This window comes from Notolabrus celidotus, chromosome 22, assembly GCF_009762535.1.
Source record: "Notolabrus celidotus isolate fNotCel1 chromosome 22, fNotCel1.pri, whole genome shotgun sequence".
NCBI classification, from domain to species: Eukaryota; Metazoa; Chordata; class Actinopteri; order Labriformes; family Labridae; genus Notolabrus; species Notolabrus celidotus.
The window spans coordinates 23,018,310-23,040,692 of record NC_048293.1 but is presented as its reverse complement, the minus strand read 5'-3'; the positions used below and the strand labels follow the sequence as shown (position 1 = coordinate 23,040,692).

Here is a 22,383-nt window from a genome sequence, read left to right as displayed (position 1 = left end):
GTGGATTTAATCAGGATGCAGAATGAACATGTCTCGCTTCTGAAGGAGAAACTTCACAGCCTATAGTAACATAAATCAACTAACACACTCTAACTATTATATTTAAAGTCATATGTGCATACTGTTATATAAATATAAATATTAGAACTGAACTTTAATCCATTTTTGAAACATTATCAGTCTCCCTAACGTCAAAATGAACTCCTCTCTCCGTCGCCTTAGCTGTTAGCGTGTTCACTAATCAGGGACTGCCTGTAATCAGTCTGTGTAGCTGTTGCTCTGCTCTTTGCGACACTGTGCTCGTGTGTGCCGTTCCTGGCTGGCCATCCACCGGTGAGGATGACAGCTTGTTGTCATTAGGGATGGGGAATGATTTTAGAGTTACTTTGAATACTTTCTCATTTTGAAAGAACAATTTTCATCCTTTTTACCGATGCCTGGTTGCAAAACAGCGTTCCAGCGCCAGACGGTGGCTATAGAGCGTCTTAGAGGTGACATATCATGCAAAATCAACTTTTCAATGGTTCTCTACCTGAAATATGTGTCCCTGGCATGTCTACAATCCCCCCAAAAATGAAAAAAAATCCATTCTGCCACTGTTCTGATTTCTCCACCTTTCTGTAAATGTGTGCTGAAACGAGCTGTTTCAGTTTTCAGTGTTTTTCATACGTCACAACGCCATCCGGTCTGTAACGGAAGCCAGAGCTCGGAGCTTGTTCAGCCCATAGACTGTATAAAATACAACTCAACCCCTCCTCCGTTTTTCATTACCTGCACACATGTGTGCTAACAAGGAGCTTAGGAGGGAGGCATGCTAGTTGTAGGCTGTCTTAATGAACACAAAGGTCGGTTTTACTCCCCACGTCTGCAGATTTGAACATCTAGTGGATCATGGAAAAGTGCTAGCGCTAGTTAGCATAGCCACATAGCTACATGTTCGTAGCTGTGTACCAAGACACACGTCGACATGCTGACAAATAAAACAACAAGAAACACTAAATCTGTGACCAATGGTTCAGAAAGGTCCTGCTGCAGGCGCCTCTCCGTCAGGATCAGATTCTGGATCAGATTCAGAGGGTTGAAGTAACGCGGGTCTGTGAGCAGCCGTGTATATTCAGCCAACATGTAAACATTAGATCAACGTGCTGGAGAGCCGAGGCCACATCCACTTCCTGAGGGGGCGTGGTCAGAGAGCCTATTCTCATTTAAAGGCACAGACAGAGAAAACAGCCTGTTCTGAGCAGGGCTGAAAAAAAGGGGTTTACAGGCATGCCAAAATCTGATTTCAAAGTTTTTTTTTCGAGCAATAAACTTTAAAGACATGTTTTGGGGGACCTCTTAGATCAACATATTTTGATGAAAAAGAGCATAATATGTCACCTTTAAAGCTGTTTGCTAACCGCATTAAGTAACAGAAGAAGAAGAAAACGTCAGCGACAGTCGCAGTGATTTTCTCTGTTTCTGAATCTCACACTACTACACATGTATTTCCAGAGACTGAGCATGGCTGTAACATGTAAACACACGCGGCGTCACAGAAACACCGACATAAAGATCGAGACAGACGCTGTCAATGCCCGCTACTAGCATAATGGAATAGTATTTTGGCTTGAGATTCCCATCCCTTGTTGTCATTCCTCTATTTTACAACCTCTGTGGATTTTGGGAACACTTTGGGTTGCGGTTTAGTTGAGCTGTGGTCCAGGTGCTAAAGCAGTCCTGCATATGATCCGCTCATTTCCCTCAGGACCGGTTTACTCACTATCCCCAAACAGCACACAGTTTGGACAAACAGCTTGGTCTGACACCAAGAACCAAGTTTGGGAATCAGCTTCCTTACTTTCCGGGATCAGGTGACAGTGCTCTAAGCTGGACCTCATGCTACACACTTTGTCCACAGGGGGCGCCAAAATCCACACCAAGCATAAGACCCTCAAAGTGGCTTTTAACTGAATAATTTATGTTTGATATTAAGAGAGACTTGATGAAATACTTTACAGAGACAAAATCTGTCAGTTTAAAAACCACGGCACGTTTTTTGACCATTATAAATGTTTTTTTTTCAATTTAGTTCCTTTAACCCCGTCTGAATCCATCAGAATATTCCTGAGTTTTAAAATTAAAGTCATTTTAGAATAGCTTCAACTTTCAACAACACAAACTTAACTTAAGAATGGATCAATGATCTTATCTGATTCTGTTTCCCTTCATTTGAAAGGATGTTAACGAGTTAGAAAGGTTTGAAATATCCCACCGCTCACTGTGTTACCTCTTTGTTTTCATGTAGTAATATAAACCGCAGTGTTTGTGTTTGCTGTTCATTCATCTCTATGAGCTTCCCCCGGCTGTCACAGACTCTCCTGCTCCTCAGTTCAGCAGTATTTACCTGCAGAAGCATCATCATTAAGAAAGCTGTTTCACACACTGCTCTCCACGTCAGCATCTGAGTGACAATCTGTGCAACAACAAGGCCGACACACACAAACCTGTTCCACCTCGGGCTGCTTTCATATCCAACAGAGACGCAGGGCGATGTGTCATACGCCGTAAAACCCTGACCACTGGAGCGGGATGAAAATCAGCAACACAAAATGTAGCCACGGGCTGCGCTTCGCCCGGACGCTGTGATCACCTCCAAACACGGATCAAAAGATCGACTACATCAAAGCTAATGAAATGGAAACATTCCTGGCAGTGGCAGACTTCGCTCATGGAAGCAAATAAGTCAAATGAGCAAACAAAACAAACATTTCATGCTTTCAACGGAGAGAGCGGCATGTCCTTTGTGATGCAGCCAGCTTCATGTGATTGTCACAGCCACCTGAACATTCACAACGTCAGGAAGTTCCTTCTGATGAAGCCCTGGTCTGCTGCCACAGCTGTGTGCTGCTTCCCTGATTTAAAGATGTTTGTTTCAGGAACACAAAGACGGACTGAGACTTATGAGAGCTGCACTGAGGAACATTCACAGTGACATATGTTTTCTGCAAGAGTTTAGCAAACAGGTCGACTCTGAAAAGATGTTTACTCCCACTATCTCATCAATATTAAAACTGTAAACTCCCATTCTCTCTCTCTTTCTCTCTCTCTCTCTCTTTCCTGCTCACTCACTCGCTGAGACCACGGACCTGCACGTGTGGGGATCTACATCCTAAAGGTGGCCTCACACTCAGGTGAAAGGTTCTTGTGCGTAAAGAAAGGACACTTGAAGACAGCTCTTAGTTTTCAGGGTGAAGCCAATATGATAGTAAGTTAAACCCGCACTCCTTCTATCATCCAGCAGGGGGCGACTTCACTTCACTGATGACAAAAACATTCAGTCTAACAGAAGCTTGACTCCCAGCAAACATTTCCCTCAGGTGTTTGTAGATTGAAGATAACAACTGAATGTGAAACAAAGCGCTGGAGAGGTGATGTGAGAAATGAAGCCAATGCTGAAGTGCTAAAACTGCAGTTCCTCGGGCGTCCACTAGAGGCTGGCTGCAGAAGCACCGGAAACCACATACACACCCATTCAAAGGGACGATCTTTACAGCAGAAATTAACATGTTTACAGCCCGGTTCGAAAAATGAGTGCAGTCTTTATAGCTAACTAACTCAGCCGTTTTGAAGATATCAAGATTATGAGTTTTGCATAGTTAGAGTCACAGCTTACTTGATTGACAGGCGGGCACAGTAGCTGTTAGTAAGGAGGCTAACGGCTCGCCTCTTTACCTCACACTAGATTGACAGACGTTAGGTTGAGTTCAACATTTCCAATATGGCACCCACCAACGATCAACTTCATGATTCATGTGTTGCTGACTATAATTTTCCCTGTACCTCTCTATGAAGCTTCCGTTTAAGTGTTGCATTATTTAAAAAAAAAATATCATATACATATCTGTTTTAAATGAGGATCTAACTCAGGCATGTTCTCTTGTTCTAACATGGAAACCAAACATTTGTGGTGCATTGAGGCAACACATTACTCAGCTTCTTTAAAGTTGCTGTGAGGAACTTTTGATTTATATCAATTTTGGCGCCCCATTGTGGACAAAGTGATACCTCTAATCTCTTGTTCTGTGCATGCATAATTAGTGTTTTCAACAAAAACCTCACCCTGCTGTGTTTTAACATTTCAGGAACACAAAGACGGACTGAACCTTACCGAGGAACATTCACAGTGACATGTGTTTTCTGCAAGAGTTTAGCAAACAGGTCGACTCTGAAAAGATGTTTACTACCACTATCTCATTAAAACTGCAGTTCCTCGAGTGTCCACTAGAGGCTGGCTGCAGAAGCACTGGAAACCACATACACACCCATTCTAAGAGATGATCTTTACAGCAGAAATGAACATGTTTACAGCCTGGTTCGAAAAATGAGTTTATTCTGCATAGCTAACTAACTCAGCCGTTTTGAAGATATCAAGATTATGAGTTTTGCCATGAAAACAGCCGAAAAAGGATGTTTCTTAAACCAAATGTCAATCATGCGGTCTGACACCTACCCCCTCTGAGATGTTTAAGGCATTAAAAATGACAACAGAGAAGGTATCAGTGTTGTTGTTTGTGGTTTTGTTTGCTTTTGACTGTCATAAAGAGGCATCAGTGTTGGTTTCAGTCTGTTTCTCAGCTGGTGAAAAACTCCTCATAGTGCCTTTAAATGCAACACATTTCCATTTGACATTTTCAGTTTGAGGACTGATGAGCGGTCATTTTAATTCGGGTAAAATCACACTTTGACTCTTTATATAAATGTATGTAAACCCTGTGAAATCGAATTCATGCTGTAAGGATTAATTGGGTTGCAATAGGATTAAAAAACGGATCAGGGGTTTTAAGTTTTACAAACGAGGTTCATGTGCCACCCACTGTGTTTTCACCTCACCGCGATGGGTGGATCTAGATCTGTGTGCCAATTCTTAAAGTTCAGATTTATCCACAGAAGCTGACACTTGTTTTTTTTATTACAGATGAGCCGAAGTTCACAGAACACATCTGCAACTACTCTGAGTCTGTTTGAATCTCTAACCTACATGTGAGGTGCTTTTATTATCAAAGATTCCTGGAACTGTTACATTTAGCAGTGAGGTCTGGAGAGTTGCGTTCACGCGGAGAGGAGAGGAGAGGAGCGCACAGAGCAACCGGTGATGAAGAATAATTGATGATGATAATTTCAATTATTTTTAACATGCAGATCATCCGTGCATTAGTCCTGTATCTCTTAGTGGATACATTTAGTTTAATATTTGAGAGACAGATCTCTGCGCCTGCTGCTGTGCGCGCTGACGCTCCTCTCCAAGCTGTAATGTTTTCTTTGTTTATGCAAAAATAAAAATAAAAGAAATAACTGATGTAAAACTCACCGTGTCTGCCACAGAACGATCAAAGACACCAGTACAGGCATGGAGCTCCATCGTCCTCTCATCGCTGAAGCCTGCAAGGAGACGGAAACGCTGTCAGTGCGCGTAATTACAGCAGATCGGCACAAAGCACCTTACAGCGGCTTCAATTCAACGGATCCAACAGAGATGCTGCTTTATGCAGCTGTCTACATAAAGACAGGCATCACACTGGGTTTAGCCTCCTCATTATGGGGGTCTGCTGAGTGCAGGAAATCCAAGACTCCTCAAACAATTCCGTCTCCAAACAGGGTCCACACAAAGAGCTCTGGTTTTTCCTTTTGAACAATGTGTCCAATTGATTTGTTGAACGATGAATGCTGCCTACCTGACACGCGACAGGTGTCCCCAGGGTTACCAAGAGAGACTGAGCAGCAGATGAAGACAGAGAAAGAAGAAGCTTCCGTGGGAAATGAGAGTAGTAACCCAGAGAGAGGATCGCTGTCACTGTGCTTTCATTCTGTCAGATCCTCCGGCAGGGAATCCCCCACAGTTCTCCCAGAGACACTAACCTGAGAGCAAAGCGCACAGAGAGCAGCGCCCTGCTGTAGCACGGCGCACTGATGGACACACACTGGAGTGGTCCGCCTGCAGGAGCGCACGTTTCCTCCTGATGAGCTCTGTTTGTTCGTGCGCTCAGTTGCGCACGATGAATATCAAACATGCAAGAAGCAGAAAAGGAGAGCAGAATGTGCCAATTCATCAATTTAGTGAAATTAAAATAAAAAATACCCACTTAGAAAATATCAAAATCCTGTTATTTCATCTGGAGACAGAAACGACTGAGCTACATTCAAGAAAATGTTCTACATCATGGCATTCCAAAAACCTCTCCTGCTTTTTAACTGCTCATTTAAAATGCAATCATCATGTGAATTTAGAGACTTATGTCAGAATTTGGCACACCGATACAATTACACTTTGTTATGTTTCGGGGAAAAACAGGTAGTCAGAATAAATGAGGCAAAACACTCGAGAGGTTGTTACAGAAAAAACAGGTGGAAGTGTCCTTTAGGTTTCAAAACTAATGTTGTAATGTGGAGGTACATGTTACCTGCATTTGTTCTCTTCACCAGCAGGGGGCGACACCCCAAGATTGCAAGTCTTCCAGAAAATGATCCCCCCCATCTAACGCCCAGTTAATACTCCTGCGTTGACTCTGTGGTGCGCTCGTGAGTGTTACTTCTGCGTCGGTCTCTCTGCAACACGTATCGCCCGGTTTCTAGCCCGCTACATTCTCTGCTTCTTGTGCCGATTCATCAATTTAGTAAAATTAAAATTAAAAAAAAAACCACTTAGAAAATATTCAAATTCTGTTATTTCATCTGGAGACAGAAACGACTGAGCTACATTCAAGGAAATGTTCTACATCATGGCCTTCCAAAAACTTCTCATGCTTTTTAAGTGCTCATTCAAAATGCAATCATCATGTGAATGTAGTCCTAAAAACGAGAATTATGTCAGAATTTGGCACACCAATACAATTACACTGTTTTATGTTTCGGGGAAGAGGTTGTTGCAGAAAAACAGGTGGAAGTGTCCTTTAGGTTTCAAAACTAATGTTGTAATGTGGAGGTACATGTTACCTGCATTTGTTCTCTTCACCAGCAGGGGGCGACACGCTCATTGCAAGTCTTACAGAAAATGATCCCCCCCTCTCTAACGCCAAGTTAATACTCCTGCGTTGACTCTGTGGTGCGCTCGAGAGTGTTACTTCTGCCTCGGTCTCTCTGCTACATTCTCTGCTTCTTGTGCACAGAAAAACATGGCGGCTGAATCTGAGTGTATCATGTTGGAGTTGGAGCTGGTTAATGCTGAGCAGCAGATGATCATTACTGTGATTATTGCAAAGAGAAAAGAGCGGAGGGTCAGAGCTGAGGGAACGCTGGATAAACACGTCGATACTGGAAGTGTTGAAATGCAGGAAATACGATGCCACCTAGCTGACCAATCACAGCGTTGATTAATGCAGTTATTAAGATGTGCATGTAATTCTTAATATAGGCTTCTGCATAGGTTCAGAGCTACACAAACAGTATAGATTTGACAGAGCATAAACCGTCTACAGCATAAAGTTTTTCCCGGATTGCTAGTTTGATATATTCCATACTGTGTAATGTAAATTATGAAAATAGTGTTCGCACTTTGAGAAAAATAGAAAAAGACCAGCTTTGGGATGAGGTTCAGGTTCAGGTTCAGGTTCAGGTTACTTTATTTGTACCCATAGGTAAACTTGTTTTGCAGCCAGTGAGATGTTAGGTCAATACAGAATTACAAGATAGATGTCAGACAGAACAAACTACTTAATGTGCAAAACATACAAAAATATCCTAAAACCAATCTAACACTAAAAATGGTAAAATGAATAGACATGATAAAATGATAAAAGTGCTAAAGGTTCCATTTAAAATGCATATCAGAGAACAGTCAACCCATAAAAACAAACAAAAAAGGTTGCATATATCATACACTCGGGTGTAAAAAGTACATGAGCAGATTATTGTTGGATGGTGTGGTGTTGTGGGAAGGTTATTCGAGGACGCTTGTTGTCGACTGATCTCTCTTCTTAAAGCGTTTTCATAAGTCAGCCAAAGGACAACAGTCAGGAAGGGAGCAAAGAGCTGCTGCATATCTGAAATGAAGACCTGTGTTATGTGAGCACTGGATGAGACAAGAAGAGCAGCAGAGGAGTAACTGTGGAAGCATCAAGACCTAAAAGGTCGTAAATGTCTCATGTAATAGTCCCTGACGGCAGCAACCTTCAGTTACAAGAGAAGAAGAGGACTAACTGTTCAAACCGCACAGGGGGAAGTAGAATCCTCTGGGTGGGCCGCTCTCTCCTGCTGACAGGCTTTGGGTGCTAGTTAAGATGCTAATGCTAACATATGTCAGTGTGCTCGCGTAGAAAGAACAACACACTGCAATAAAACAACAAACCTGCAAAAGGTCAAGTTTGAAGGTATGTAGAGAAGCAGCGACTGTCAGAGGAGAGTTTAGCATCTTTGACATTTATTACAAAGCAGGAAGAAAAGCTTTGTTTCATGTTTTAATAATCACATGAGCCGCCGAATACAACAAAGTCCCACCAGAGGGTCTTAAACACTCACTGTTCAATGTGAAAGTTTGACTGACACAGTGAACTCATGTTCTGATGAAGAGGAGGGACAAAAGTGGAACACTGTTCAGACGAAGGATTGGAAATAAAGTCAGGGGGTTCCTGAAGTCAAACACAGCAGGCGAGGAGGTTTCTAAAGTCTGTGACCTGATTCAGGACTCGCCTTAACCATAGACTGTATAAAATTTGGACGTAGTATCCGTAACGTCACCAATCTGTGAAGCGCTGTTTTGAGGCGAATCGTCAGCGACAGCCATATTGCTGCTTTCGAGCGATTGTGATGTAAAGAGGCGGGCTTTGAGCCTCCTAGCCAACAGCTACAGTGTTCTCGCCTGTCAATCAAGTCAGTTGTGCCCTTATTTGGGCAAAACTTGTACATTTAATATCGTCAAATAGAACAAGTTATAATAAATTGACCCCCTACAGTGTGTGCTGATAGAGAAATGAGCTCTTCAGACCTAAACTGTTTTTTGAACCAGGCTGTAAACATGTTTATTTCTGCTGTAAAGATCGTCTCCTTGAATGAATGTGTATGTGGTTTCTGGTGTTTCTGCAGCCAGCCTCTAGTGGACACTTGATGAACTGCAGTTTTTAACATTTCCACATTGGCTTCATATTTTAAGACTGGAGGTTGCCGCTTGGTGCCATGTCAAGTTGCTGATATCGGCACAGTGCAGATGTGAAGCACTCTGTTTTCTGAGAACGAATATGGAGGTCTCTAACGGTTATTTCGTTGACGTCATCTTCGTTCATGGAGGATTAATCTGCAGGAGCGAGCTGTTGAAGTGATGTTGGCATTGAAGGAGAGCTTGTAATCATGACTCCCAATCTGAAGATTTGTCCTCTCAGCTCTCATGTTGACTTCCTGTGGACTGTGATGGTGAGACGAACAAAGGGGTTGAAATTAGCTCAAAGAGAGCTAGCACCATCATCCTTCTTTTCTGAGGGTTAAAGGTCACCAGAGCTGAAGTCACACTCAGATGTTGAGGATGTCACCACACAGACCTCCAAGCTTTCAAAGACTCTGCAGAACAGATCTCCATCAGAAGGACCGCTGTGTTTTGAAAGAAGTGGTCTCTTGTAGCAGCTCATGCTTCCTCCTGCCAGTGCTGATGACTGTCAGCACTCGAGACGGCACATTTCCTGGCTTTGTTAGGGCAGAGCTGTTCTCGAGGGTCGAGGAGTGGATCCAGGCATCAAGTGTAAATGCTTAGTCATTGGCAGAGTCACTCTGACCTGAGCAGGAAATAGTACAAAAGGCTCACATCACAATGAAGGCAGAATGAAGGCTTCCTGAAAAAGAAAATGACGGGACTCAGCTGGAGAAATGTGCCGTCTGTCGTCTCCCCAAGGATACCTCATCATCACGCAGCCTCGCTTACAAGCATCCCTTTTACTGCAGAGTCCAAATAACCAGTGAAGATGCTCATTGGAGAAGTATTCTGATGCTCCCGTCCAGTTTGGTGCAAGCAGACGCTCATAGATTTATAGATTTGAGCAACTTGACTTCATGCAAATTCATTGAAAATGCAGCAGGAGTCGATTTAACATCATGCAAACTGCTGTGAGTCCTCAAACAAAGACTGGTGTTCAATTTGGGATCACACTCTTTATGAGCGATAAAAGCCTCCCTTCAATTATTAGCCTCCTTAAAGCACGAAGACTTTATGCTTCCATTACTTAGGTATCCTGTACTGACATTTCTCAGCTTTACAGTCTATGTTTGTTTTACCAATGCGCAAGTTTTGGTGCACGTTTTTGATATCTTCACATGCAGGCAGAGTGAAGAGGGGGAAGGCGATCTAAATCAAATGCAACAAGAGTTTTACAATATGCAGAAGAAAATTCAGGAGAAAAGGCTGCAAGGTAATTTGATACGTCATGGGAAGAATCTACAGAAGAGTCACGATTAAATATCTTATAAATCCAGATACGTGGGACAATTTTGGGGGGACATCATGCGTCCTTTGTACATCACATGCCGCCTCCTGATTCTCCTGATTCTCCCTCACAGGTAGATTTTCCCGCAGTGAGGGACATGTGTGAACGGACCAGCCTGCATCTCTCAGGAGTGTTTGTCTGGAAAGGTCTCACGTTGATTCTGAGGACTGACCACATGAACATAATATCCATGTAGGTCTTAAAATAATCATCCATCAAAATGAGGCTCACGACTCTGACATCCGCCGTGGTGCTGCGCTTGTAGCTGAACTTGGCTTCTAAATGCGTGCTGACAGGTTCAGTCCAGTATGAAGGATTCCACCTGAGGCGATGTGGAGAGCTCCATCTTGGGACCAGCCTGACCCTTCAAGCCAGCAGAGTTCTGGGTTAGTGGCACATGACTGTTGAAGATTTCTACACAGCCATCCTCTGTTCTTCGTGCTGACATGCATGCACACTGTCGAGGTATGGAAGCCTTTAAAACCACGCCATGAGCACAGGTTTGTAGGGCTGTATCATAAAATAAAACCTCTTACATACAGAATTAACTGCCTCTCTCTGTATGTGCGTCCGGTGGATGGAGGTCTGGGTGTGATGTAGGGATATCTTAAGGCTCTGTGATGTGCACAGCTTTGTTTCCTGGATCAACATAAAGCTCAAATGTTTCTACATACGTATATTTCATTTTAGCCGAGGATCTGAACGGCCCACAAAGATCACGAGGTGATAACTATGAAAGGACGCTTAAAAGCTCTGAACATCAGCTGGTCCCAGGATCACAGACTGTATAAAAGCCCCGGGCAGGAACGCTTTGCTAAGTAAGTTAGCACGGTTAAAAGAGAGCCAGCTTAATGACAGTGAAAACTCTGACTTTAAAACAGATATGATGTTCCCCTCCAATGTGTGCGACTCTTTCCCTCACAAGACAATTTGATCATCCGTGATTAGGATCTGATTCAAGGACTTGATTTTATACAGTATGGATCCATTCACTTCAGTCTGGTTGAATAAAGTATTCTTTAAGCCTGACATATACGTCATCCACGTAGCTCCCGTACCCACACAGAGGCCTACGCACTTAGCCATCCTGCACCTCCTTCAACATGTAACTATGCAGACCACAAGCCCTGTGATTGGTCTGCTCGGCGGCTTTGTATTTTCTGCTTTTAGAGAACTAGATTAACATAACACGCTCCGAATGGCTGTGGCAAAGTAAACAGAGATCTTAGCGGGGCCGGAAGCATGCGACCAGCTATCAGAGAGACCACATTGCCCTCAAGTGTTTCAGAGGAGAATTGCTGCGCGACACGGACACATCGCCGCACAAGTATGTGGTGCTCACGTCAGCGTCAGCCCTTGCTGCGTATGGGAAACGCAGAAGTTTTAACCAGCCTTTACTTTGTGAAACTGAGAAACATTAAGGGAAAGTGTTTCATTCCAACTTGTTTCCTTGAGTGTATTACATTTCAAAGAGACCAAAGCTATGCAGAGGAGAAGCACAACAATTTGCTACAACTAAGCGGCAACCTTCAGTCTTGAAATATGACTCAAATGTGGAAGTGTTACAAACTGCAGTTCCTGGAGCGTCCACTAGAGGCTGGCTGCAGAAGTTCCAGAAACCACATACACACCCATTCAAAGAGACGAACTTTACAGCAGAAATAAACATGTTTACAGCCTGGTACAAAAAAAACAGTTAGTTCTGAATAGCTCATTTCTCTATCAGCACACACACACTGGGTTTGAATTTATTTAGAATTCATTATTTTTGAAGATATTAAATGGGGCGGCCGTAGCTCAGTCCATAGGGATTTGGCTGGGAAACCTAAGGGTTGCTGGTTCGAGTCCCAGTATGGACGAAGTTTTGCAAGTGGACTGGTGGCTGGAGAGGTGCTGGTTCACTTGCCTGGGCACTGCTGAGGTGCCCTTGAGCAAGGCACGGAACCCCCAACTGCTTGGGGTGCGCTGGTTGATGGCAGTATCCTCATTCTGACATCTCTCCCTAAGTGCATGTCCACTGCATGTGTGTGCATGATTGTATGTATATACAAAAAACTGTGTGTGTAGCATGTCCAAAAAATAACATGAGTGAAAAAATTTTATGTCCCCCCTGGGGATTAATAAAGTATGTTTCTTCTTCTTCTTCTTCTTCTTCTACAAGTTTAGCCCAAATAAGGGCGTGGCTGACTTGATTGACAGGCTGTTCAAAGCCATGTAACACATAAATCAAAACATCGCTAAAGAGACAAAGTAAAGACAATCAAATTACAGAACGAGACAAACAAATGCTTTTTTTGATATTCCACATGTCCTGATTTCTTAAGTTGAGACACAGTTTGCAGCAAAAGCAGCTAAACCTGTTTGTAAGATGAAGACCAGTTCTTAGTACATTTTGACAGATCCACAGCTGACCAAATTTCCGCTGCGAGCTAACACCTCTGCTACTGGTTGACTATGTAATGCTCTTTGTGTAATTTATTGTAGCTCACCTTGCCGTCACTGTGCTGGGTGTTTTATGTCAGCTTTAAGATATCGGTTTATTTCATTCTGACACGTCATCACTGTATGAACTGGAGCTTGCATTTGTTGACATTCATGTCGTAGAGTATTTACAGCACTGCTGGGTGCTTCCTCTGTGTACAGCTGATGTTGACACTAAGGGATGCTGACAGCCACACACAGCTGGCATACATACATATGTGTGTTAGTGTGTGTGAGTGTATGTGTGTTGGGGGAGGGGATTCATGGTAAATTAAGGTATGTGGTCATGACAGCTCTCTCTGAAAATGTTGCGCTCATGACAGCAGAGGGTACGAGGCATGAAAGCGGCCTGCTGTTGTTTACCGTAAATTACATGATCTTATTGTCAGGTGTGTTTCTGCACTCCAATAACCCGCCTGTATCTCTGAACAGCTGCTCAGTCCTGACAGTCTGTGTCTTGAAGAAGAGGACCACTGCTGTTTTTCCTTTTCCTGTCATCTCCTGCCTCATCACACGTTTCCATGAAGAGCTTTGTCTTCTACTCATGTCTCTCTCTGAGGATGGATCACAGACAAAGCTTCCTTCTAGATGCTAGTTTTGTTATATTCACATAAATTATCAATGAGATTGAAAACACACTAAAGCAGAGGTCAGACGACAGGATCTGTGTGTCACCGTGTCAGACGACCTCAGGGCCATGAAGGGAAGTCGTGACTTGACTGTCAGACGTGACAGATTACACGGTGACACCGTAGACCATCATCACTTACGACATGATGAGGTTGGAAAGAAGAGGGGCAGAGCTATCATGAATGCTATGTTAGCGTTGGTGCATATTTAACTGTATTTATTTAAATCAGGGGACGGTGCGCATTGATGATGGTGGGCATGTTAATGTGTTAGATTGTTGCCACAGGCTCATTTCCATTGACTCCCCGGCAGGTTCATGGAATGCATTAATATGAATGAACCTCAAGCATGCAACATAAAACATGCACATAAAACCATGAGACCAAACAGCATTAACTATACATTACTTTACGAACAATACAGACAAATGTGACAAAGCTGGAGACGGAAGCAGGAATCAAGGGACCGTTAGAGTGCAGACAGTTCAATGTGAAGTGCCAGAGTTCCTGTTTTATTGCATGTTATTGTAATTTGCACATTTTCCCTTCGCCTGTTCATTTAAAGTGCTCAAACAGAAATGTGCATATACAGACGTGCATATATGTATGTATATTATCGCACAGGGTTAGCATACAGAGGAAGGAGAACATGCTCAGCAGACTCACAAAGCTGGATGGGTAGTGGGGAACATGCCCCACCTTCTGCTTCCTCATGAAGATACCAGGTCCTTTTGTGTTTTAAATTGTGATGTCTAGATCTCTTAAACCTTCCACCTGGATACAAAACCCTGTCCTGGTGTCGATACCTGCAGCAGACAAAGGGTGTGAAGCATACCTTAGGGGTGTTGATTGATCTTTTCTTTGCAAAGAAAATAAAAAACCTTGTCGGTGCAGAAGTCTCTATTTCATTCTTCACCAGTCGCAGAAAACTTCCACAACAGAAGTTAGCTCAGAGTTACCGCAATCACAAACGTGAACAAGTGTGTCGTCAGCATATTGTCATATTTCACAAACTCAGAGCAAACTGTGATGTCAGGAAATGTGAAGTTCAACGCATAAACCAGACTCAAATCAACACAGATGTGTTTGAAACATGAAGGAAGGATCTGAAGGAGAGGAAGAAACAAAAAAGAGTCAATGCAACGTTTCAGCTGCAGCCCAGAAACAAACAGAGAGGTGGATGGATATGAAAAAATCATTCAAAGTGATAAACAGCTGCACGTCTCTGGTGCATTTTCAGACTCTGTAAAAGGACGATGTCAGTAAAGCAGATCTAATAACTCTCATTAATGCTTCTCCTTGATGTGAAATCATAGACAAACTGTTAGTGTCCCTCTCTCATCTCTCTCCATCAGCTCCTGATCAAATTGATTGGTTGGTGGGCGGTGTTTGTCAGAGGATGATCTCTGAATCACTGAACATAACCTTCCCCCGAGCAGGTTAGGAGTTCAACATGAGTTCACCTAGAAGTGAACCGCCTTCCAAGTCCTGAAAACACACAGTCAACCCTGAAGAAACAGAGATGACCGCTTTTCTTAAAAACAAGGCCAACACAATCTCACACTACATTTTAGAGTGTTTTCAGGGCCACATTAATCCGTGATGTTTTCCCACATTGCAGATTAAAGATATTTAAAACCCGTCAGCACTTTTTGGAAAAAGCTTCATTTCACTAACCCTCTGTACAAATTTTATAAGTCAGCAAAATCGAAGTCTGAACAAACTACGACAGAATGTTTTTCCTTTTTATGGAGATTCAACATCAGACGTTCATCGTCACGGGACCCTGGATGTCCCACGGTGGTTCCCTCCGTGGCTGCAGAAGTCTTCTCAGTGTTGTGTTTGTGATGCAGGGAGGAACTCCCACTGATGGTGGACTCTCCTGCTGCTTTCTCTGAAGACTTTAAGACACGCAACATCTGCATCTTTCTCCAGAAACACGAGAAGCCAAAATGAGAATGAAGAGCCGAGCGGAGCCGAACGATCCGGATCACTAAAAAGACTTAGCTTGGAGGGTCTGTAGTGATCATTACAGGAAAGGTGGTTCTCCATTAGTCCTTCATTTGAACATTTATCCCTTCATAATCTTAGACATGTGATCCTGAACGCGCCTCCAGCTCTTTGACTGATGGCTGCGGTGGGACCAGTTAGGCATGTACGCTGGTTTTAATGGGTCTGAAATGAAGGACTAATGAGGGTTTAGCAGCAGGGCGACAGCTTCCGTGTGATGGAGCTGAAGCTGTCAAACACTGACGGATGGTAATGAGAGGACAGACTCATGTATGTGTCACATTAAGGTGAGGTTGAGGGCAAAGGGCGCGTCCTTATGAGAGAGCTGCGCCTTAATGACGCCTGGGTTTAAAGGTGTGTGTGTTCAAGACGACATTAAACAACGAGGTGGGTCCAGTCAGGGCACTTTTATATCATAGAGTCTTTCTAAATCCTGTTTATGCAGTAATTATCTTTATTAGATCATTTAAAGGGAATAAAAAGATGCAGAACAACAGGACGGATGAATATCAGGGATTCTCCTGAGAAGGAATTAGAGCAGGAGATATGAAAGATCTTTCACGGTTGCCAAATCATCTAGTGGTTTGAATAATGACCTGTCGGTTTTAAATACAATCCTGTCAACATGACAACACAGCAATGGTTGAAAGTGGATGCATAACAGCAGACGTGCAACTCTTCCACTTTTACCAGATGCAGGAGCACCGTGCATCAACTCAGCAAAGGGCAGATGGACGAGACAGGAAGAGAGACATCTGATTACTTTTCAGAATAAAACACTCTGTGTTATCACCAGATCGTATTTCACTCAACTACATCGACAAACCACCATGATGAACGGAGCCAGGCCTGGAGTCAACAGTTCAGAGGTTTTCAGAGGACCAGAAAGACAACATGGATGAGGAGAAGCTCATCATGGAGGAGGAAAACCATTGATCCAGTAATTATCCCGTGAAATCCATAGTCTGAGGACTCTAACCATCCGGTGGTCCTGCTCCGTGCTGCGCTCTGAAAACAGCTGGTGGGTGTTGACGCACGAGAGATTACGGACCAAACACGCAACCAGTGTAAGTCCAGTGTGAGCATGCTGGACCAGTCGATGGCGATTATGTGCAATCAGATGTCACATCACAGTAGAAGAAGATTGTGCACATACATGTTGGGCGTCTGTGCAGAGTTATTAAAAATGACTCGATGGAAGTATTCTGTCTTCTTGTTGATGGTCTCGTTTGCTTTTGTAGCTCATAAAGACGTATCAGTGTTAATATCAGTCTGTGTCATAACACGCTTCAAACTCATCACAGGAGCTTTAAGGTGAATTAATATATATATAATGACTGATTGGTATTTTATATGTACAGACGTTTAAGAGAATTAATCACTGAAGCTAGAGAAGAGGCATGGTTTAATACCTTTAATTTATTATTATTATTATTATTATTTTGAAATTTTATCATATGTAAGAAATAAAAAAAATCAATCCATTAATTATTTTTTAAGTTATTTATCTACACAGTTTTATTGATATTTTTAGCCTTAATTTTATTTTCAACTCTTATCCTTACCCTTTTTTAATTTATTTATTTTAACTATTTATATTCTTAATATTAATTTGATGCTCTAACTTATTTTAATAAAACATATTTTACTATGTATTTATTTAGTACTTTATTTGACAGGGACCATGCAAAACAAAAACTGTCAAACCAGAGTTAGCTATAAGCTAATTTTCATCTGTGGTCCCTGGGCAGGAAGATGTGAAAAAATGTACAATACAAATGATTAAAAAAAACATACTAGCATTTAAAACAATACATAGGCTACTCAACACAGTCCATCACTAATAACAACACATTTAAAATTACATTTCAATGTCTCTAGTTTGATGCATTCAGAAGATTAACTCAGTGATCACATGATTGTTTTTCCTTGAGCCATAATTTCAGTTTACTTTTAAAAACACTGAGGCTTGTACAGTCTCTAATGTGAGTCGGGATTGAGTTCCATTTTCCTGCTGCTCTGACTGAAACTGCATAGTCCGAATGCAGATTTCCTAAGTTTAGCTGAACAGTCTCCTCTTGCTGATGCCCTGGTCTCCCTAAGATTGTTCCTGCAGAGTAAAACACATTGTTTAAGTGGTGGTGGGGCCTGATCATGAATTAGTTTATACATCAGACACATATCTGCATAACAAAAAAAACTGTCAAGGGTCATTAAGTTATATTTGGTAATGATTTTACAGTGGTGGTGGTTCCTTGGTTTTTTATCCAGAGTTTTCAGTGATTGTTTGTAGAGGGTGTTTCAGTTTTTTATTGTTGTCGGTGTGCATTAGTCTCTTTTTTAAAATCCATTTTTGTTTTTTTAATATGTCTTGCCATTATTTTATTTCTGCTTCTTTCTTGTTGTCAGTCGCTGTAAAGCTCTTTGGGTTGCATTGCAAGGTGCTCTATAAATAAAGCTTGAGTGATTGAATGAGTGAACAAAGACTTTTCAACAAAACGTGACTCCTCATTCTGACACTTCTGTTTCCTTCACATTCAGAGCAGTGATCTGTGGCACCCTGCTCATTAACATCAGCACATTGATTTACCAATAATCAATATGACCTCATAGAGGGCTGATCAGTCCCTGAATACTCTGTGATTAACCGAACGTCTTTAACACAGCTGAACCCTGACCCCCTGCGTCACTGACGTGTGATGGATAGAAACAGCTTCTGGAGAAAGTTTCTCCTGATATTTAGAGTTAATGCAGAAATATAAGAAAACTTAGGGCGCCATCTAGTGGTCAGGTGTGGTAGAGCAGTTTGAGTGATGAACATGAAACATCACCGGATAGATCTGCACAATGACTCTTAACTCACTGAGGAATCATTTCCTCAACTTTCTATAAATCAATCAATCTTTATTTATAAAGCACCAAATCACAACAAATGTTCTCCTCAGACTCTTTCCAAACAGAGCAGATCTAGACCGTCCTCTATGTTCTATTATTAACAAAGACCCAACATCAAGACCGGATCAGATCCAGTCCCATCTTACAGACAGGACTCAGCCTGACCTCATCTTAATCCACCATGAGCAGAGCACTTTGCAGCATTTAGCAAGTTACAGTGGCAAGGACAAACTTCCTTTAACAGGCAGAAACCTCCAGCAGGACCAGACTCATGTTAGACAAACATCTGCTGAGACCATGTTGGAGAGAGGGATAGAGGGAGATGAAAAGAGAGAGAGAGATGATAATGGTGAGACGGATAGTAGTAGTTGAAGCAGCTGGAGTCTGGCATGTTCACAGCAGCAGAGATCCAGAGGAACCTACGAGACAAGGGAGCTCAGGGACTCCAGAAAGGTCTATGGTTAGTAACTTGAATGGGACAGGAAGAGTTAAAGTAAGAGACAGGCATACAGAGGAGAGAGAGGGAATCCCAGTTTAAGCCTATAGCAGCATAACTAAGAGCTGGTCCAAGCCTGAGTGATCTCTAACTATAAGCTTTATCAAAAAGGAAAGTTTGAAGCCTACTCTTAAAAGTAGAGAGGGTGTCTGCCTCCCGGACCCTGACTGGTAGATGATTCCAAAGGAGAGGATCCTGATAACTGAAGGCTCTACCTCCCATACTACTTGAAGAGACTTTAGGTACGACGAGCAGGCCTGCATGTTGGGAGCGTAGGGTTCTAGAGGGGTAACAGGGCACTATGAGCTACGACACAAAAACAGAGAAAGAGGACACATTGTTAATGCATGACACAAAGCAAACATCTTCAAATCTACCTAAATTAAAATAAAATGGTTTAAATTTTATTTAACTGTAACAGTACTGAATTATTAACTCAATCCCTTAACTCAAAGAGCATCTGGCACACACACTGGGATTGAACTTTGTTGAACTCTTCCCACCACCAGATGGCAGCAGAGCACAGCCTGTAGTTGAGCAGCATGGTGTGATGCTCAGGGTCTTCTGGTGACATGTAAAGCTCAACATATGTTTAAATGAAACCCGGAGGTCGTGTTTGTAGACCTGGAGAGTCGTCCGTAACATCTCAAACAACACGGCTAAAGTGAAAAACAGGAAATGACACATTGGTTCAGTTCAGGGTTTCAGAGACACGAGCTGTCAGAGCTGGTTAATTACATCTGAGTTTCATCTGCTCCGTCTGTGATTGGTGTTGACAGTTGTGTTTACACAGCTTTCTGTGTATCCAAAATCTAAAATCAGTCTGCTGGGATGTCTGTTTGGGTTTTTGTGGCATCTTTTTTCATCTCTCAGAGCCTCGTGTTGTCCCGTCCTCCTCGTGTGGAGAGTTTTGAGTGAAAAGTCTGATCAGGAAAGGACGCAGTCATCCGTGTCCCCCTCATGTCCCCCTCAGTGTCGTCTCATGTAGGATCCAAACTTCTCAACAACGCTGGTCAGGCACAAAGTTTGTCTGAGTAAAGGCATTTTTCGACCGGAGGAACTTCACACACATCTGTGATTCACTTGATTTCTCTTTCTTTCATTAGTTTTTATTTGTTCTATCTTTTTTGTATGTGTGTGTACTTTTCAAAAGAAGAAGCTGTGATTCTCTTGATTTAGCAGCTTGTAACAGTAGTCTTCTCTCAGCCCACCGTGAATGCGTCTCTCCCGGTGTTCCGGTTTTAAAAGTGACCCTGTAAACTAAAGACCTTCAGCTGAACGTGTCAGTGTTTGTGGAGTTTACACAGCTGTTGAAACACAGAGGGAGTTCCTGGGAATGCAAACTAGTTTAGTTTTTATTAAGATTTCAAAATATCCTCATCAGATATTTAATGATCGTCTAAAGACGTTTATGAGGGATGCATCCGGCTGAGAGTCTCCAGTTAACAGGGTCACTGTTTAAAGCAAAACACCGGCCGATCACTGCCACGGCTTTTTGAGTTAAAAAGGATTTTAAAGCCGTGTTGAAACGTCTTTGCTACTCGCGCTTATCTCCTCTCACATGTTAATTCAGTGAATCCATCTGTGATGAAATATAGCACCATCTAAAACAGCGCTAGCTGAGTCTCTTCCATGATCTTCTTCCTGCTGAACTTCTAAATGTATAAAAGTCAGAAACAGTTCTCCTAAATCAAAGAACTGGGCCCAAGAATCTCAGATCAGTTGAGCTCCATCCTGAATCAAAGCAAGCCCACCAATAATTCATCAGCACCAGTCTTCACTCATCTTTTGATGATTTAGTCATCAAAGTCGACGGTAAACTGATGTCCACCTCAGATTTTTGCTGCAGCAGCCAAACTCCAAAGTCTTCTTCCAACAGAACTGAAATACCTGCGAGAAAAGAAGGAGAGAGCTGCGTAATGAGTTCAGTCACACGTAAGGTGATTGTTGGAAATGTTTGAAACAGCAGCAGAGCATTGTTTGTACTTTGCATCCAGGCTCTGACCTCAGTTTGAATTCAAGACAGATATCTGAGGAGTGAACAACATTTTACACCCTCTATAGCTGGAGCTTTCAGGGGGAAGGTGGTGGGACTAAAGGCTGATTTATACTTCTGCGTCTCACCTACACAGCAGGGGCTGACGCGGACATGAGCACCAAATACTTGTGCGTCAATGTGCCTGTGTCACGCAGCAATTCTCTGTAGAAACGCTCCTTCCGGCCCTACTACAATCTCTGTTTACTTTTCCACAGTGATTCAGAGCGTGTTATGTTAATCTACAGCTGATACATGTTGCTGTTTATCATACAGACATGATTACATAAAGAATAGAGAGGAGGAGATGACATACACAGACGATGTGCGGGATCCCGGAAGGGCTGTAAATACGAGAGATACAATGCCGCCGAGCAGACGGATCACAGGGCTTGCTGTCCGTGCCAGCTATGTGCGTAGGCCTTTGCGTAGGTACGGGAGCTATGTGGACCTCTGGCGTAGGCTACGCCGTTGATTCGACGCAGAAGTACAAATCAGGCTTGGAGTTTAAGCACTGACAGAGCAGAGGGAGAGGATGTGAATTGTGCAGCTTTTGCAGACCTTGGAGTACCTCAGGGCTCCATTCTAGGGCCTCTTCTTTTTCCCCTTAATGTCCCTTTACAGGCCAACATAATGTATCATGTCAAGTCATTTAAAAGCTGGATGTCATCAAACTCTCTCTGGTGAAACAGGTGAAGAGAGTCGTCCAGTGTCTCTACTCTGATAATCCGGTGCACACAGCGCTGCAGGAGCCTCATTGGTTAATTATTCAAACTTAGCTTGTCACAGAAAATCAACTCTTGCACACATATCAGCAGGATCTGTTAACATGGTTAGGCGTGCTTTAAGAACTATACTGCAGCCAGTCAGTTTGGGGAGCTCTACACGTCTTGGTTTCACTTCATTGAGGCTGTTGTTCCATCCCTGTTTTTATGCAGTCACTGGTCGGGTTGTTAATGAACAGAATCTGCGTTCGGGGTTCTCCAGGAATCAAAGCTGGAGAGCAGCGCCACAGAGGAAGAGAAACAACCGAAGAAACGACACATTAAATATGTATAAGTTTAATCACCTATCAAAGTGCTCGCAGCTTTAATGACACCCCTTCAAACCCCCTGTGTGCAGAGCTGATGAGATGTTTATTCAAAAGACTCTGTTAATATCAGATTAATGCAAATAACCCAACATCTAATCAAGTCCACACATATTTACCTCAGAACAATCATGTGTTCACCCGGCTCAGAGGGGCTGGGGTTACTGAAACTGATTACATTAAGGCTTGAGTCACTGATCAGGTTAAAAAAAAAAAAACATCAGGACTTACAGATTTACTGTAGATTCATTATATTTTACTCCAACAGCATTAAATACAAATGAACAATAAAGCATACATTTAAA

General features: G+C 42.6%; 2 protein-coding genes and 1 long non-coding RNA gene across 6 annotated transcripts in view; 1 reads left to right on the top strand and 2 right to left on the bottom strand.

Moving 5' to 3' along the window:
* Nucleotides 1-6,511, bottom strand: part of gabra2a (gamma-aminobutyric acid type A receptor subunit alpha2a) — a 28,994-nt gene extending 22,483 nt beyond the window's left edge. The window contains exons 1-2 of one of the 2 annotated variants that reach the window (XM_034675059.1): nt 6,441-6,511; nt 5,351-5,421 (exon numbers count right to left, since the gene is read on the bottom strand). In XM_034675059.1, the coding sequence (XP_034530950.1) occupies nt 5,351-5,421; nt 6,441-6,446 (77 nt within the window). In that variant the 5' untranslated portion in view covers nt 6,447-6,511. Of the gene's footprint in view, nt 1-5,350; nt 5,422-5,714; nt 6,025-6,440 lie in introns of those variants that run through there. The other variant, XM_034675060.1, reaches the window with a different exon arrangement.
* LOC117806222 (NLR family CARD domain-containing protein 3-like) overlaps nt 1-22,383 on the bottom strand; it is a 435,740-nt gene that overhangs the window by 314,494 nt on the left and 98,863 nt on the right. The gene's annotated exons all lie outside the window — the stretch shown is intronic.
* LOC117806249 lies at nt 10,525-10,986 on the top strand. The gene is made up of 2 exons (XR_004629634.1): nt 10,525-10,634; nt 10,739-10,986. It is a non-coding gene; the product is annotated as an uncharacterized LOC117806249 (long non-coding RNA).